This window comes from Diadema setosum, chromosome 7, assembly GCF_964275005.1.
Source record: "Diadema setosum chromosome 7, eeDiaSeto1, whole genome shotgun sequence".
Classification (NCBI taxonomy): Eukaryota; Metazoa; Echinodermata; class Echinoidea; order Diadematoida; family Diadematidae; genus Diadema; species Diadema setosum.
Window position 1 is genome coordinate 6,966,701 of NC_092691.1, and position 18,691 is coordinate 6,985,391.

The following is an 18,691-nucleotide window of genomic DNA, read 5'->3' on the forward strand; positions in this document are numbered from 1 at the left end:
GCTGAAATGTATCTGTGAGAAAAATGAACTGATACAAAATCCCCCAAGGGATGCACATTTGATAGGGTAATATGCTGATGTATGGGCAGCTCTCGCAATTTGACACAATGCAGGAGTAGATATGATTTCTTACCAAGAATGTTAATGGCAGTTGTGTTTTGATCATGGGGCTGTCTCATACGAAATATGCTTGTGGCATTCATGTGAGTTTCCACTGTCCAAGTGTGACTTGTAGTGTGTCTAAAGCTCATAGGCCATGCCCCTAATAAGCACAAAATAGAGTTCTCAATCTTTAAGGGCTTGTCAATTAAGAAATATTGAATAAATTTGATAAAGATTATAAGCACTTAAGCATATTGGGAGGTCTATCTAGCTAGCACTGATAATTTCTGAAGTATTATGGTGCTTTCTGATTTTATTTTTGTCCCTGTGAAAAGTATGCATTTGCCTGGTTTTCAGATGTGTTGAGATAGGTTAGGTAAGAAAAAATAAGGTTGCTGTCTATTTTTTCTTAATCTGTAAATGTATTTTTTTTTAAATTCCTTTTACTGTGTTTTATACCTTTAAGTGGGTCCTAGAAGCAAATAGAAAGAGAACATCCAGGGCATGTTTTATCACATGTACAATTTTTAATAGACCAAAAGAGAAGGGGGAAAAAATCTCACTCTACAAGCCAGTTGCTAAAGTAAGAAGTCCTGTATCCTACACATTGCGCAATGAGTTCCCTGTGCATGTAGAGCCAGTTTTGTCTGGATGTAATCAAAGGGGGAAGTTACCTCAACAAGTGACTAAATTTTGGAGTAGGCAGCAACTTGGTGAACATTTGAGCAAAGAGAAATGCACTACCATCAAGCCTGTGGCCCTTGGTTTCCTGTCCGTCTTCATGTGAAGGATATCTTTGGTGCTTGAATATGGTTGTTTCCTTTGATCATACTGCTAGACTTAGTATACCTTGTTTGCTTTGATCTTCAAAAGACAAGGCATACTTTCCATGCAGCCATCTTACATTTTGCTTGAAAGAAAAAGATTATTTAAAGGTACTGATCTACCCTCCAAGAGTGAATGATGTATCGTCACCACCATCAATTTGAGAATTACTACGAATACTAACTGTTCACACCTCTGAGCATATGAGGCTGAACTGATGAGTTATGGGGTTTTGATAACAGAGGTCATGGAATCATAGGAGCAGCAGTTTTTACTTTACTCACCCTCAAGGATGCTCCTAATGGATGGAGTTCAGTCACATTTTGTTTACTTTGGAGCCTTAGTAGTGCATCTCATGCTCTCAATTTCCAATACAGATCTGGTGAAACCCAAGTTGAAATTGTAAATAAAACAAAAATTGTTTGCCCTCATGTTCAATTTACATGAAACAGACTTTGAGCATTCGTGAATGTTCAAAAGACGAATTCACTGCTTGGTATAATCTTAAGAGATTGTTTTGTGAAAGATGACTTCGAAATCTGAAATTTTTGATTTTCGGAAAAGGAGTAAGGAGATGTCTGGCACGAGGTAAACATGTTGGAGTGTAAACTATCGTCTGGGCTCTCCACTTAGATATTTTTATATGTGATGTTAGATCAGGCTGTAGAAAAGCGCAGAGCAGACATTAGTGTGAATAAGATTGTGAAAAGAAAAAGAAAATTAGAAATGATTAGAGAAAGTCCAGCTTTTCATTTGATTTGTGATGTTGACTCATTCAATTCTTGATTTGATTCAAAGAACAGTTAAATGTAGCCTTCAAGGGTATTTGTGAAGACATCTTTTCAATACTTCAAATAATAGTCAATGAGGAACTGAAAGAGAGCTGGGCAAGTGTCATTTTAGTTACACATTTAATACCGTCTAATGGATAGTGTTCTTTCTTGACATGCTGTGACTAAGTCTGTGTGACATCCAGTGATCAGCAACATTTGAAATACTAGAGGCTCTTTCACAGTGGTAAAATTTGCTCAAATTTTCACCATCTTACACTTTATATTTCTCCCTTTGTTCAGGTTAAACATACTTGTAGAGGTAACGTCCCGCTTGATGTGGAATGTTTGTGTTTTGCACAAGAGTGCTACGTCAGTCAAAGCAGCTTAAAGTACAAATCAAAACCCATTCCCTGACCGTGTATCACACACTGCTCGAAATGTCCAAAATAAGTCCCACACCTTTCTCCCCCCCCCCCCCCCCCCCGCTTGCATCTTTAAGTTTGTCAATTGTTTATTTTTTTTGTTTTGTTGTTCCCCGTTTTTATTTTCACCTCCTATTTGGCACAGTTTTGGTCATCCACGGCACGGTTTCAACGACTGGCCCCACGATCGGAGGGGGCCAGTCGATGGCCACGTGTCCAGTAGAGAGCACTATCGAGACAGGTAAGGCCCTTGCCCGTCATGCTTTTTCCTAACACCAATGGCTGGAGTGGTTGTTGTATTCTTGACTCAAGATGTCCAGGCAGAGGAGGGGCGCTGTTAGCCATATGTAACATGTCAGTGGCAGCCATTTATGAGGATTCTATAACTTCCGGGGAAGGGGGAGAGAAGGGAGAGGGATGCTTGACCAGCATGAAGATATGGCATTATAGTCCCTCAACTCTTTGAGTAGATTTTCTGTGGCCATTTGTGAGGATTTTAAATAGGGAGATACAATTTAAATGTATTGCAAGATTACCCTCAAGACAGACAATAGGGACAAAGCCTGTCAAACATCTGAATACAGTTTTCTTTCTTCTGTCATATATATGTAAGGATTTGAAATAACTTCATCTAGTGGCTTCCATTTCTGGCTGGGGAAAAAAAAATATCAAAACACTGTAGCAAAAACTCCCCATGCCCCTGCATTATGCATTTCATACTGCCACTTATTAATCCAATCCTGCAGTTTCTTGTAAAGGCAAATTTTGACTTTAAACAAAGCAAATTATATTCTTTACCTCCTACATTGATTCTTCTTTGTGCTGTTTATGAATAAATACTGGTTATTGATCTGCGTTATTCATTACTTGTGAGATGATTTAAAGACGTTCCTGCAATCATTTTTACTTGAGGTTGCGGCTTATATCAGCACATTTAAAACAAAAATTACACATGAAACTTTGGAAATTTGAAAGCTTTCTTAACTCTATGCCTTATTTTACTAAATCTACCATTCTGTATGCTAGACTTGGCTCTATTTATCATTCTTGATGTCCACTTGAAGCAGCTTCTGATTTTAATCATGCAAAATAGATTTGTTTCTGTGAATGTGGTTCTCATCTTCCAAATTTCTTTGTTCTTTTGTTTTTGTGTTTTTTTGAGTTTTTTTGTTTTTGTTTTTTGCTAAAACGTTAAAGGGTGCCTTTCTATTCAGAGAAATTGAGCTAAGAGGAATTAACAACCACAGGCTGCATTAATGTATATAGCATATCTGAATATAATCTGAAACATATCTGAAACAAAGAAACAAAAATGAAATCATGCTCTGGTTCAGAGAATATCTATTGCTCTTTAAACTTGGCCAAAAATGTCAAATGTCAAAGTACTTAACAGGTAGCAGAAAGCCATGCATAGATGCCAGCTGTGAGGTCACTTTTTGAACCAATAGAAAGAGGTGGGGTCTTAGTATGAGCAAGTGGCTGCCACTGTGTATTTAGAGTGATATTCAAAGATAGTTTGTATTCTAGTCAACCCATGAACATTTAATAGGGACGAACTCCAAGAAATTATTTTCATCTTGGTATGCGCTATTGGTAGTACTTAAAAATTCAGCAGTGGGCGTGGAAGGATGGAAAAACTTTAGATTTACACAGTATGTGTTCCCACATGCTCATTTTTGTGCAGTATATCATATTTTAGTCTGATGGCAGAACTAACCAGTGACCCAAATTATTTCCATACAATAAGGAGCTGCTGTAGAAATCAAAACTTTGGATTGAAATTAAACAGAGACAAGAAAAATCCATTGGGCATTGATTAGATCAGAGTCTTTTGAATGAGTTTGTGCCATTTTAGTGTTATTGAGACAATACTTAACATGCATGAAATTACTTTCCATTGAAATCAGGTAACCTAGACAAGTTCAGTTTTGAAAGTCTAATATGATGTTACTCAGCATATCAGCCATATTCATCCCTTGTTTTTCTTCTTTTCCTCATATTTCATGTGCTTTCTGTCAGGATTCATTATTTAGTCATGTCCATTTCCAGTAGATTTCTTTCGTACCATGAACTAGAAACATGAGACTAATCATACATTATTTTTCCCCATGACTGTTAGCACATTCACTGTTTCGTGTATATTGCCACAAATTTATCAGTTAAGTGGTATCGATACTGTTGCACCATCTAAATGTCATCATCATTTGTACTTTTCATGTTACACCAGCTTTTATTGCACTGCATGATGGAATTTCTTCCCCTGAGAAGTTTATTGTGACAGTGTCTGTAAAATTTTGCACCAAAGTTATCTTATTATGTGTAGCCAGTGTGTTGTTTTCTCTCTTTTTTTTTTCCCACTCTTGGTTTGGTATTGGCATAGTGACACCCAGCAACAGAAAGAATTGACATGACCTTTGACCTTTTCTTCATCCATATACTGCTCTCATTGTTACTGTGACAGAGACCTCTATGAATGTGTCATCGCACTTTCTTTGTAATATATTTTGTCAGGGATACTTTACCACTGACATTGAAGTCATGTGACTTAAACCAATCATTGTGAGTTGTCCTGAGGAGGGTGCATTTGTGGTGCATCAGACATATGTTCACAAGTTTCAGAGAAGCATTTTTTTTAATTTTACGTATATTTGTTACTTTACCGATGTGTCTAGGGTAACGGTTTCACACAAAGGCTTCTTTCAGAGAGCTTGTAAACCGGCTGTTTCAAAAGAATGAAGCATTACACAGCTTGAAAGCATAAATGTTATTCATGCAAATCAAAATTATTAACACAAGTACAGATCAGGATACCTGTTTTGTGGATTTGGAAAAACAATTTTTGTTTTAAAAGTTATATGCTGACTCAATTCTGCAGTTCTTCTCCAACACTGAACTCAACTTTTGTTGATGCTTGGTGCTTAAAATGTAAGTTTTGTTGTTGTTGTTGTTGTTTGTTTTTGTAACTGTATCATTTTGGTCGTTGGAATGAGATGCTATTCACAAAGTGAATGGAACCATTGTACAGATATATGAATTATTTCACACTTTCATAGATTGATATTCAATTTATCCTTCCATATCTGATTTTTGTGTAGCAGAAGATCATTACTTAATTTGTTTTTCAATGAATTAATAGAACTGTCGAGTCTTTCAGCATCTCCGTAGTAAATTTGATCCATTCTGTCTGAGCGTAAATTGAATGTATCATACTGCCGTCACAAGTCTGATTGAGCTCATCATCTTGTCGTTGTTGTTGATGTCTTAACATTTAGATTACAAATGATTTATGGCTACCGGTTTCTGTTATCTTGCTCAGAGATGTAGCAACTACATCAGTGGTTTTATTGGGATTAGTTTGGTATGGCTTTGTGTCTATCTCATATCCTGGTGTGTTAACTACGTGTATGCACCGGTGTTGCTAGCGTGGAATTTCATCCCCAGATAGTGAGAAGTGTGAGGTAGGGAAAAGGGGGGAGTGTTTATGTATTTTGAATAAACACAGCCAGTCCCCTTTCACCTACTTTATAGCTTTCGGTTTTGGGTGTCACTTTTATAACGTTTTTTTAACCCTCACCTGCAGCTATTTAACTTGTCAGATATATCACCGAGGCTGGCCCATCAAATCTAGTCAAGAATGTTATCACCTTGTTGAGTAATGTAGGTATATTTATTGCCGGTGTAACAGATTTAAAGTCCAGCTTGCCCTTATTCTCAGTGTGTCAGGCGGTTAAGATAGGGTTTACAGGGTTGGTTTGGTTCTTTATGCTTGTTTTCAAGTCGTATGTTTTTTAGTATTATTTAACATTAAAATGTCAATATTTGTATATGTTCATTAGATAATGAGTAAAATGTTCTTTGTGCATCTGAGCGTGAATTTGATAATTTCAAATGATTTTTATAGAGTTCTTTTCATGAAATTTGATGTGAAGGATTATGCGTGATATTTCTGGTACGACAAGGCTGAGGTTCAAAATTACTCAGTCAAAAAGGAGTTCAAATGACCAGGAATCTTTGCTCAAAAGGTATTGATATTCTACTGTGAGTTTTGTCCTGAGAATAAAGAAATACAAAAATGAATAAACCAGGAAAGGTGCCCTGGGATTTCAGCTTAAAACATACTGAATGGGAAAACCATATCAGCACCATACATTGTAGTAGCGTGTAACTGTAACAGTCAGTCCCATTTGTATCCTACATCCAGGGACTTGTCATGGCCCATGTAGTGGAGTAAGCCAGTTCAGGTGTATTTTTGTTATTACGGTCTTGCATCGTTAGTAGCAAACAGCCACCTCTGTGTGGGAGCCTCTCCCCTTAACCTGCAATTTGGCACTCGGCCAGGTATGTCAGGTGAATTGTACAGATATCCCCCCTGCCGGGAGGGGGGGGGGGGGGGGATGCATTTATCGAGGTGTTGGTCGTGCCGCCATTGCCCCCAAGATATACTCTCATGTAAACCCAGTGAAATTGTGCCTTACAAGCACAAAAATAAATACAGGAAGATTCACTGGCTGCCCCTGTCAAGGCAAGGTGCGCTGAGGGAGATTTGCAGTTTGTTATGCCACTCTCCAAGGAGGTGTCGATGCTGATAAGCGTAAATTCCGTGGGATGAGTAACCTATAGGTTTCACACCTTCATTGCCTGAAAGCTATTGATCACAGAGAAGATATTTCAATGTGAGATATAAACAACTTTGATGTTGTTTTCAATCACGACTGTGTCGTTACAACGTAGATGTCATATTTCTTGTTGGGTGTTTGAAATTTCAGCGGCACAGCATATTTGATATTTTCTGCCGAGAGCTGAGCGAGATACACAAATGGTCTACCATCTATGATTTGCACTGCTGACATAGTATGAATCACAATGTCCCACGAATCCTAAACTTTTATCCTGGTCCAAGGGAACTTAATAGAGCAGTTCAGTCACACAATGACACAACTATAAAATACCTTTTTGAGAGCTAAAATGTGTGCATTGTCTCAATCCTGCTGAGGTCTGTGGAAGATGTGTTCTGACTTATCGTCTAAGGCAAAGTAATCCATGAAAATTTGGTTATTTTAGTGGGTTTTTTTTTACTCCTACACATTCAGAGTAAAGGCAAAATATTTGGGGATTTGTATGCGTAGTTACTTCAGGTAGATGTCTATCTTTATATATTATGCATGGTGCATTGTTCTTACTGACATACGTTGTACAATGAGCCAGGTTGACCTTTCTCATATATTTGTCATATTTAGTCGTGTTGGTTTTGAGTGGCAGCCTTTTGTCACGTAAAGTTCGGAATGGGATAAATGCTTTAATACTCTGTAGGGGATCTTTCCATACTAACTATATCATAATTATGCCTTTCATTTGTCTCATATTTCCTTCTTGGTGTTGCCGTGTGTAATGTTAGTTTGTAGGTTATGATTGCTATGATTTATGGTAAGATTCAGCACATGCTGTTCTTCTCCCGCCAAAATTGAATTTGTTACCATATCTCGGCGAATTGTTTTCCACCAATTTGTCATTTTTAAACGTTCCGTGAGTCCGTTTCTCCCCCCAGCTGGACCTCAGTAATGCCGATTTTCACGAGCTTCACGGTACAAGAAGATCAAGTCCAAGTTTGCTCCCACATACGAAGGGCAAAATAACAATGGTCTTTACTATCATATACAAACAATAAATCACGTGCAATCATTAAAACTGATTTACTTTCTACACCTTTGTGCATGGATGCAATAAAACTGTCTTCTGCGGAGAGATTTATTGAGAAAGCATGGTCTTTGCTCCTCAAGTTAAATGGCTTTCTCTCTCTCTCTCTCCTCTCCATTTCTTCTCCCGCGATATTCTCCCTTCTCTTCAGGTATGGTGCCGGTGATGGGGCGGGAGGTTACAACAGGTCACATTACGAGAATCACAGATTTACTGGCAGCTACCATTCTGGCGCGGGAGGGGGTGAGAGCAGGTATTCGAGGGACAGAGATGATTCGCACGGGAGGTGAGAAATTCCTGGCTCTTCCAAACCCATCCCCCCATCCCCCCCATCCCATCCTGTCTCTTTGTGTCTCTTTGTGTTTCTTTGTGTCCGCATCTCTTTTAATATCACCGCATATTTTTACATTGTACCTCTGCCAAGGAGGTTATGTTTTTGTCAGCATTTGTTTGTTTGCTTGTTTTTTTGTTTGTGTGCAAGATAACTCAAAAGTATGACTAAAAGTTGTGAATGGATTTGGATGAAACTTGCAGGAAAAGTTGAAAATGACACAAGGAACAGCTGATTAAATTTTGGTAGTGATAAGGGAATTGTTATGAATTTATGAAGGATTTTTTTTAATCTCTTGGCAAATATATGTCAATGAACTTGGGAGTTCAAGCTGCATGTATTTGAGGTTTGCATATATGCACACATGCTCTGCTCGGGCAAGGTGCCACGCAGCTGGAAGCTGATGACTTTAAGGGCCATATAAAGTTTATATTGCCCAAATTGTCTTTTCCATGCATTTTTTTTTCTTTTATGGTCTCTGACTTTATGGCCCGAATTCACGAAGGTGGTACAAATGAAACCATGGTTTAAACCATGGACAAATACCATGGAGCGCCAAGTGTCGCATGGAATATTTCGTTACGAAATCAGTCATTTCGTTGATGAAATGATTATTTTGTAAAGAAATGACAACATTTTGCATCTAAATGAACATTTCGTCCACAAAATAATAATTTCGTTAACGAAACGGTCATTTTGTTGACGAAATGACCAATTTCGTAACGAAATATTCCGTGCGACACTTGGCCCTCCATGGTTTTTGTCCATGGTTTAAACCATGGTTTTATTTGTACCGCCATCGTGAATTCGGGCCTATATGGGTAATGTGATGCCACACAACATTATATGTGTGTTTGTGAGTGTTCTCTCTTCATCAATGACTGTTCTGGGATGCCTGACATACAGTACATGTATGGGCGTGATATTCTACACTCTTCAGACCTTTGTTGAAATACTAGTATTGATTTTAGAGTTCCTGGCTTCGCCACAGTAGATGCTGCTGCCTCAGACCAGATTTTTATTCACTAGTTTATGTAGTCATTACAACTTGCATCATGAACAAAAGTTTCGACCCTTTACCTTGGTGCTGAAAGTTGTGTAGAGCGATCAGTGTATTGACTGGGCAATTTCTTGTCCTCTGTTCCGGCAAATTCTCCAACTCCTAGTTTAGAATTAGTGAAGTGTGTTTACCCCCGAATGGGCGTCATTTAGACAACAGCAAGGACGCTTTACATCTTGTCCACTTACTGGTACACTTTTCTGTCCTTTTCTCTCGATAGATATGACCACAAGAGGGATCACACATCACAAGGTTCCAATCATAACAGACATTACCATCGGGAGGAGCACCGTCGTCATAGCGACAAGGATGGCAACGGCCACGACGACCAGCCCGGCCACTTTCAGCGGGCGCACTCAGCTGAGGGCAAGAAGCGGAAGGCGGAGCAGCGCATGGACCGGGCGGGGGGCGACCACCACCGGCGGGGGGAGCATCGGGGGGATTCAGGGAGGGGGGACATGTGGTCAAGCGGGGATCACGGGAGGTAACACAGGGAGTGTGGGTTGCGGGGTGGGGGCGGGGTGCGGGGATCTGTAGAAACTTACCGATAGACTTCTGTGTACATAGACAACGAAATCACCTATTTGCCAGGTCAGATCTTAACCGATGTGAAAAGCGGAACACACTGTACAGATTATCATACATGTTAGGTGTAGGTTCATAGAATGTACTGTGTATAGATAGTATATGACGAGACCCAATATCGAGACTCTTGCTCAGGATGTCGTGAACAACACAGGAACGTATACAGAGACACACAATGCTAACGTCGAAACTCAGTTGCAACCGCGAGAGGTTTAGTTTGCTGTAGAAAACAATGCAAGCGTACGTCCATTCCGAGTTGAAGCCAAAATTGAGTTGAGGGTGTGGCACACGCAGAATTGATGTGCATTGTGTGATGTAAAAACTACTTTAAAGTCAAAAGAGTTAATAAATGAAACATAGAGACCAGACCTTTGCAATATCTTTGTACCTTGTATTGTGCATGCAGATGGATGTCAGCAAAGAGCTTTTCATTACGTGAGCCACTTGTATCTAGATAACAGGGAAATAATGACAGAAAAATTGCAATACAGTTACAGAGCTTGACTCTTGTAAGAAAAAACTTTTTACCGTAACTGATGTGCGTTACCAAATGCTCTCATGTCCCTCGTTCTGGCACTGTACTTGTTTTACTCACAGAATATCACCCATTTGTAGTGATCATTTGTCTTTAACCTAGAAATTCTTGCCTGTAATTGTACCCACCTTGTGGTAAGTGTTGATGAAGCTGTGTTTGAGTCTGAACCTTAACTTTGTGTTATCCATTTTCCAGATGATGGGCAAGGCAGGCTTTTCACACTTATCGTCTGCATCGTTTGCATCTTTGAGTCCTTTTGTCAGTCAGTATTAGACATATCTCATTGATGTTTACTGTAACCATATTAAACATCCAGAGCAATTTGTGATCAGTTCTCCAATTACCATTGAAAGATCTTGTTGGCTGTACTTACTCCGCATAAGTTGCTGCAACTGCTCTCGTAATTTATGTGAAATGCAATTGCGTTAATTTTTTACTGAGGATAGCCTTGAGTTCCACACACATAGCACCTCTTTCTAGTAGAATTCAAGGTTGTATTAAAACTGTCTCAAACTTTAAGTGCTGGCTAACAGTGAGAATTTGTTGAGACTTATAAGAAGTTGACCAACTTTCACAGAAAAGTGTTGTTATTTTCATCACAGGATATCTGTACTTTAAAATGATTCAAACAAAGTTGTGCAATTGCAAGAATTGTTAGAAAAACAAGTATTAAACTCGTCAGGAATTGGCACGGAATTTTTCACAAATGTTGCTTGCCACTTGTGATCATACTGTCACAAGATAACATTACATTCTCATGGTTTCTTGATAAGATGACATCTGTATAAATTGGATAGGATATGACTGTTTTCAAAAGACCTGCTTCCTTCTCGGACAGATACATTTGTATATCTGAAAGAGACAGGACTGATTATAAATCTGGTCCAGCCTAAGTGTTTTTTTCTGCGAGTCATGTTATGACTGATTTCTCTCAACATCTCTTCTTTTTATAGTACTTCACAAAGAGGCACCAAGGTGGTTGTAACAGTTGCACACAACTTGCAGCGTACTTTAGTAAGGGCAGCTCAACATATCCATGCGCTTCAGTGTGTGCATTTTGAAAAGCTATGGACAGATGCTGAAGATTGGTTTTAGCATCACAGCTGGACGTGATTCAAAGACTAAATGATGTGTTGTGTGATTATCAGTGATAGGAGCAATGACTGATCAGTTTTCAGAAATAGGTTCGAGTTAGGCAGCCAGATCCTTCAGCACTCTGTTTTTTCTCCCCCTGCTCCAAATGCAGCCAGTGTGGTATTTTTTTAATCTGTCTTTTTCGAGTCTAGTCGTGAAGATGGTTGATGCATAATGGGTGGCACGACAGATGATGTTCCGTGAGCTCATCTTCGTCAGTATGTAAGCATACAGTGGATTGTGGAATATGAAATGTACTTTGAGATCATGACATGAATCGCTGAAAAGATGGAAATATTACAGAACTCTGCAATCATGAAATGTACACAGAAGCTGGGGAACTATTTATGAAATTTTGTGCTGTATATTTAGAAATACCATTCCCTTTGTTTCTTTCACGCTGAATTGAGAATACAACACAGCTAAAATTGCAATGTAGCGAGAAATAACTAGTGTTACACTGGAGTGAAGTTGACCCATGTTTATGAACAGTATCAAAGTTGTAATGCTAATTGCTCATGCATATCATTCTGAACAGGATTGACAAAATAGTATTGAAGCCATTCAGGCATGACAATTATTACCTTTTTTCCCTCCATGTAATAATAGTCTTTCAAACTTGTGCTATCGTTTTTTTTTTTTTTTTAAATGGCATGAATTGTCCATTGCTATTGTAAGGAGATGAAAAAGATACAGTAATATTGCACAGTACTGAACAGTAATGAACTGGTATCATGGCAACCAGGTATTGATTAGTGTTCTCCAACGTTGGAATGGAGACAAGTCAAAATTTTGTTAAACTGAGAGCATGCCAGCCTGAGGGACACAGTGCAGCAAGATTGTCTTACCAGTAGGGACTGCTGGCTGTCATTTATTTCAACAACTCTTTGAGGGTCAACCATGGGGTGGTGACGGCTCGCAAAACCCCTGCTAAAGGACCCCTCGTTAATAGCAGCACGAGTTGCTTATCCCCATTGCCGCCTTTACTGGGGTGCAAGTTCTCTTCAGATGTGGAGGATGCTGAAGATGTTTTCAGAGGTCAACAAGCCAACAAACTGCATGACAATAGTTGACTGAAATAGATGGTGTATTTTCATGTGAGACAGAGAGAAGAGAAATGAAACTGTTGGTAGTAAGAGAATGTAATGGAATAATTGGAATATTTGAATATTTTGTATTGCATCTGAGATGGATTTGCACACAGCAACAAAAATGGTGAGAGATAATAGAAACATTTGTTCATGGTTTATTGTTGGTGTGTTTTTTTTTGTTTTTTCAGATATGCTGCAGACTAACGAGCTATTTGATATGTTTTCTGTCCCCTGACATTGTATTGAAAGAATTTCCACAGTATATTTTTTTTAGGGCAAAAAAAGCAAGTGTGGTGTACTAACAGACCAGTGACTTCATGAGAAATAAAAGTTAGGCTAGTTTTGTTTTAAGCTTTTGTTGGGAGGGGGGAGTGGATTGACAGTATACAATAGTGAATGGTCACGAGTACTATGGCACAAGATTTCGCACTTGGTGCGCCTCATCTTTCACCGAGTGCGAAATCTTCCGTTGCCTGAGTGAAGACCATACACTATTTGTTTTGTACAACACCTCGGGTGACGTCAACAGATGTCCACACAGATTCATGAATCTAGCACAGAAATGGCAACCATTTTCATGATGGCGAATGAGTAGCTGCACAGTCACAGTCAGCTGTCAAGTATATCCTCTACATACATACACGAAAGTGATTGGTTGCAGTTGTTCACAAAAATGAGTGACAAAAGTACATGCTTGCAAGCACTCGTGTAATTGTCGAGTGCTTGAATGTTTGTTTATTGTGACATCAGAGCTGTGCAATGGTGAACATGTGTTATCCATTTTTGCTCAAACAAAATGGCACTGCTGACAGCCACAGTGTGCGATTGTATTTTTAACTGAATGTCACATGATGGGCAATCGACCAATCAGATAGCTACATCCTTTTTAGGTGTTGTGTAATAAAGAAATGTTGACAAGTTGTAATGCATTGACAGTGGAGATGTGTTCCATAGGTTTGCACATAACCTAGACTCTCATTGAAAGTTGTTGAGAATCATGCATCGGTTCCATTATTCATTTCAAGAATATTTTTTGTATAAATTCATTATGAGCGGTCTAAAGTATCCCGGATTATCTGTCACATTGCACATATGCAACTTCACAGATTTAGAATAGAGCACACCCCTGTCATGGAATTCACATTGATTCATGTACTTTGAATAATTTAACTTTTTTTTAAAGGGGAAGGCTAGTAACTGATCAGTGGGAATCAGTGGGAATACTGAGGGGTGATTGTTCCAATCCTTGTGGGATTCATTTAAGATTACATTATATATCTATTCTTGTGTGAAAATTATTTGCTTCAGAATGGTCTCATATTCAAGTAATGTGCAGTTTAATGTTTCCAGGTAAGCGTCCTTGGTCAGTGACGGGGCATTAATCTGCACATTACTTGAATATGAGACCGTTCTGAAGCAAATAATTTTCACACAACAGTAGATATATAATGTACTCTTAAATGAATCCCACAAGGATTGGAATAATCATCCCTCAGCAATCCCACTGATTCCCACTGATCGGTTACTAGCCATCCCCTTTAAAATTACATTAACTTGAATAAGAGCCCACTTGATTTACCCGTAACTGGAGAAACAAATGGCTACCAGTTATCAGCCAATATTCAACAGTCACACTATCACATAATTTGCTCAAGTTATAACCGTATCAGCATTTCAGTGGAAAACAGTTTTTTGAAGTGAGACATTGGATTATCTGTATGTGATTGGATGAGGGCCGCAACCCTTGCACATCGTAAAGTTAAGACGGATTTATATGGAGGTGCTATTGAGAGTGCCCTATTGCTGGTTACCGGATTAGACTCGAATTATGCACTGTGAAGTAAAGATATCTGAACAGTAGGTTCTACTTGGCCGAGTAAGATGAATAACTTTTTCCCCTAATACAAACTGTCAACATGTTACAAACAGTGGTATGAACTTGTGTGGTATGTGCAAGTTTGTGCAATGCATAGTGCTTCAGTGATACGGGCATCAGTAAAAAGAGCTTGCTATTTCTCACATGACCTAATGAGTAGGGGTACACTCAGACTGCCGATACCATTTGGAAGTGAGAAAATGAAGACTTGTATTACTGTATTGTTTCAGGGCTTCATTGTCACGATATAGCCACTTTGCTGAGCTGTGAGAATTGCACATCAAAACCCACTGAAATGCCACTTTCCAATTTTTTCCTTTATTTGACACATTTACAGAACTAGACCGAAAGATCTGTCTGTATTTATGGTCTGGGATTTGTTATGTGAGACTGCGTTTGGCTTCACGGAATCCCTTCCTATAACCATGAAAGTCAAAGAATGTTATAAAACTCCTCAAAGCAGTCGGATTTTTCTGTCTACTACAGAGTCTGCAATGTGGATGCTGTGTAACCTAGATCACACATGCTACACCAGAGTCTGAAAGTTGGTGTCTGAAAGTTTTGTTGCTCCGTTACTCGTGTTGCATCAAATGTGTTTGGCGTCTCGTAACCCGTGTTGAGCCTCGCACCAACAAGCTTCTCATTTTTCGTCTCTTTGCTTCTCTGAGCCAAGTTGTCAGGTCACTCTACAGTACATTCATCGCACTCTACAGAAACAGATTTACTCGTTTTGATATTAAGTTAAAAAAAGGGAAAGATACAGAGAGATGAAAACATGATTATTCCATGAGCTTGCAGTGAAGCTTGCCGCATCTCTAGATATAACCCCCCTCACACTATTTCAAATCTAATTCTGCTTTTTATGTTTGTATATTTTGTTCTGTGCCAACCTTGAATGGTGTTCACCAAGCGATTCTTTTATATTCTGTGTGTATGTGTATGTGTGTGTGTGTGCGTGTGTCGTCAAATGCTTGCTGATTTGTTTAGTGTTGTGTAATGAGCATCTCCTGACTGTTGCTAATCACTCAATCTGCAATCAAATTGCAGCACTCAGATGTTGAATCAGAAATGGAAAATGAGCATTTGTATATCTTGTGTCTAGAAAGGGGCCTGCTTAAGAGATAGGACTATAACTTGTCTATTTGTGTACAGTTACATGTGGTCACTGGTGTAATCTACTGACCAAGTTTGTGCATATTGAGCAGAGAACTTATTTTGCTATGATGGAATGCAACTTCACTTGTATTACAAAAATGCATCCCAACACAACGTAATCAATGGTCTTATTTATTTGATTTTCCACAAGGGCATACTTTGCCCATTTATAGTTTCAGAGGTGGCGAAAAAAGGAGTGCAAAAACTTCAAGATTAGAGAATGCCCTTAATCATGCAGGTATTTCAGCAACAATGTGCGTGGATACAGAGCTGATAATCGGTCACGTTCATGTAGCATACACTTTCAACTCTACAGCGTGTTTGCAGAAATGTTTCACATGGCAATGAGAAGATTCTGTGTCCTAAATGATGTGGTGTAAAGAGAGTCTAGAATTCATGATTTATACCAAGGGGAGAATCTTGTCGGCCTTGATACGTAGTGTCTTTGCTTTGTGTCACATGATGTGTCGTTTTCTTGTGTGGTGGATAAAAAACAAGTAACTTTTGGTAGCTGCAAATAAACGTCTTGTGCAGGTGAGTTTATCAGTGTTGTAAATGTAAATACAAATTGTGTATGAAGCATTGATGAAATACCATGTTGTATATAAATACATGATGTACATGTGAGACAATGTAAATGCCAGTGGCTTGGCAATCATCTCTCGCTTATTCATAAATGAAATAAAATAATGCAGATACATGGAACACAATATGAGCTGTGAATTTTCAGTCTTTTCGCTGGTCTGTAATATTACTCTTCTGAACATAGGACATCTACACATCGCTATACTACTGTGCTACACATCGCTATACTACTGTGCACTCCCATTATAACGAACGCGGTTATAACGAAATTCTGGTTACAACGAAATAAAAATTCAGGCCGCAACGTTATCCTCTCTCTCTCTTTTATCGTTTATTTGTTCGATTGTAACGAAATTTCGATATAACGAAAAAAAAAAAAATTACCGGTCCTGAGGACTTCGTTATAATGGGAGTCCACTGTATCATGGAGCCCAGTCTGATCAGGTTTTCAGTACCCCTACTGAAGTAACTTTCTAATCTTATCTTTGCTCTTGCTATAGCACAATGTTGATACATCTCTGTGCAGTATATACATGTATATACTGAAGTTATGGGTAAACTTGGCTTAGCGGGTAAACTCGGCCCCCAGCGTGCGCATTTCAATTAGTGGCCGAGTTTACCCATAACTATGGTATATAATATATGAAGAGTTTGTTTGCAAAAACCGATAAGTCCATATTTGCCAAACGGAGATATTTACGATTAAAGGTCAAGAAAAACAAAGGGAATAATAAGAAAATTTTTGCTTCTTTTGACCATAATTTCAAAAATGTACCTTTATATGTAGTGACCAATATATCATTTAAAAGGTATTAATTTGTGCTTTATGACAGAGACCGTAATTGAAAATCTTAAAAAATGGACTTATCGGTTTTTGCAAACAAACCCTTCATATATACACAAAGTGTATTTTATATAATATATAACAAAATATAAAATATATGATATATAATATATTATACAGTTACTGTAATATATGATATATAATGTACAAGCTATAGAGTAAAAGTTGTAATTTTCGAGTATTTTATCCAACTGGAAGCTAGCAGGAAAAAATCAAGGCACACAAATATTTTTGCATGCTATAGATCTATGTTTCAGTAGTTAATGTCAAGCTTGATTTCCGCAGAATTAAAAAAATCACAAAATTCATCTTCCCGGTCGAGCGTAAAAAGTTATTCGCGCGAAAATATCAAATTTTACAGTAGGATATATCGTATATACATGTAGATATAATATCAACTTTATTATACATTATACATAATATACATGTACATTTTTATGCCAAACATATAAATATAAACATATAAATGAGGTAGATTTTTCACCTTCCCAAATCTTCTAATTTATTGTGCGCACCATGCACCAGTGCACATTATCATGCATGTGTCTATGATTTGAATGTAGGGCTATACCTGTCTGCAAAGTGCAAACCATGTGTAGGACCATAATTATACAGCATCCTTCTTCTTTTTTTTATGGGGGGGGGGGGGGGGATTTTGTGGGTGCTCTTCCGCTCACTCCTCACCCCGTACAGTCAGTCCGTCGAACGGCCAACGGCTGAATTCACGAGTGTAACAGGAAAGCCGCCGTAGTATTACGGTACTTGTAGTCCAGCACACGCAATGATGATGTGGCCTATTTCACGAGTATGCCGATCTAGTGTAGGGCCTAATGTTTAACGTACTGTAGCTTGAACAAGTACATGTATTATTCGCTCTTGATTTGTTGTAGACGGTACTTCCTTCGGTACTTCTGCGACAAGACAGCGTGCTCTTGGAGCACCATGCAAATTTGGAGCACCATGCAAACGGGGCACCATGCAAATTCTGCAACGTATGGGACTAAGAAAATGTGTGTAACGCACACTCGAATTATGGTAATACTGAATAATCAATATGTTGACTAGATGACAGTTGCATCATTTCAAAAAGTAAAAAAAAAAATACAGAAATGATTGAGGTATCAAGAAGTGAAGTACGGTAAACATTTTATATGTACAGAAAGAACATTACTGTCAACAACGAGCCATACTAAGTATTGACTATATATAACCAAGGACGACACGCCTTTCAGCGAGTAGTCGTGGCCGAGCGGTTAAGGCGACAGACTAGAAATCTGTTGGGGTCTCCCCGCGCAGGTTCGAATCCTGCCGACTACGATATGTTTTGCTTTTTTACAAATCGTCTGTTATCTCATTATTATTATCATTATTGTTTTCATTATTATTATTATTATTATTATTATTATTATTATTGTTATTTCTTTTTTTAATGAGACAATGTTTGTTACTCATATTATAGGACCTACATAATACCACGTGCTATTAATCATTCATGCTTAAATTCAAATACACATTCCAGGGGATCTATGCATGAGTTAAATGAGTCAGAAGTTGCCAAAGTCATGGTAAATTTCAAACTATTATTGGCTATGACCTATTTTTTTTTTCTGAAAAATGCTATTTTGTTGGTTCTGGTTTATTAAAAAAAAAAGAAAAAAACAACAAAGCCTGTTTGAACC

At 38.4% G+C, this 18,691-nt stretch overlaps 1 protein-coding gene and 1 non-coding gene across 2 annotated transcripts in view; both read left to right on the forward strand.

Annotated features, from left to right (window-relative positions):
- The window catches only part of LOC140230713 (chromodomain-helicase-DNA-binding protein 1-like), a 72,082-nt gene extending 62,387 nt beyond the window's left edge, over positions 1 to 9,695 (forward strand). Inside the window, exons 36-38 of the mRNA XM_072310852.1 lie at positions 2,268 to 2,363; positions 7,968 to 8,102; positions 9,428 to 9,695. Of these exons, the coding sequence (XP_072166953.1) occupies positions 2,268 to 2,363; positions 7,968 to 8,102; positions 9,428 to 9,695 (499 nt within the window). The remainder of the gene's footprint in view (positions 1 to 2,267; positions 2,364 to 7,967; positions 8,103 to 9,427) is intronic.
- An 8,552-nt stretch (positions 9,696 to 18,247) lies between these two features.
- Positions 18,248 to 18,329, forward strand: Trnas-aga (transfer RNA serine (anticodon AGA)). Its single transcript has one exon. It is a non-coding gene; the product is annotated as a tRNA-Ser (tRNA).
- The last annotated feature ends 362 nt before the right edge of the window (positions 18,330 to 18,691 follow it).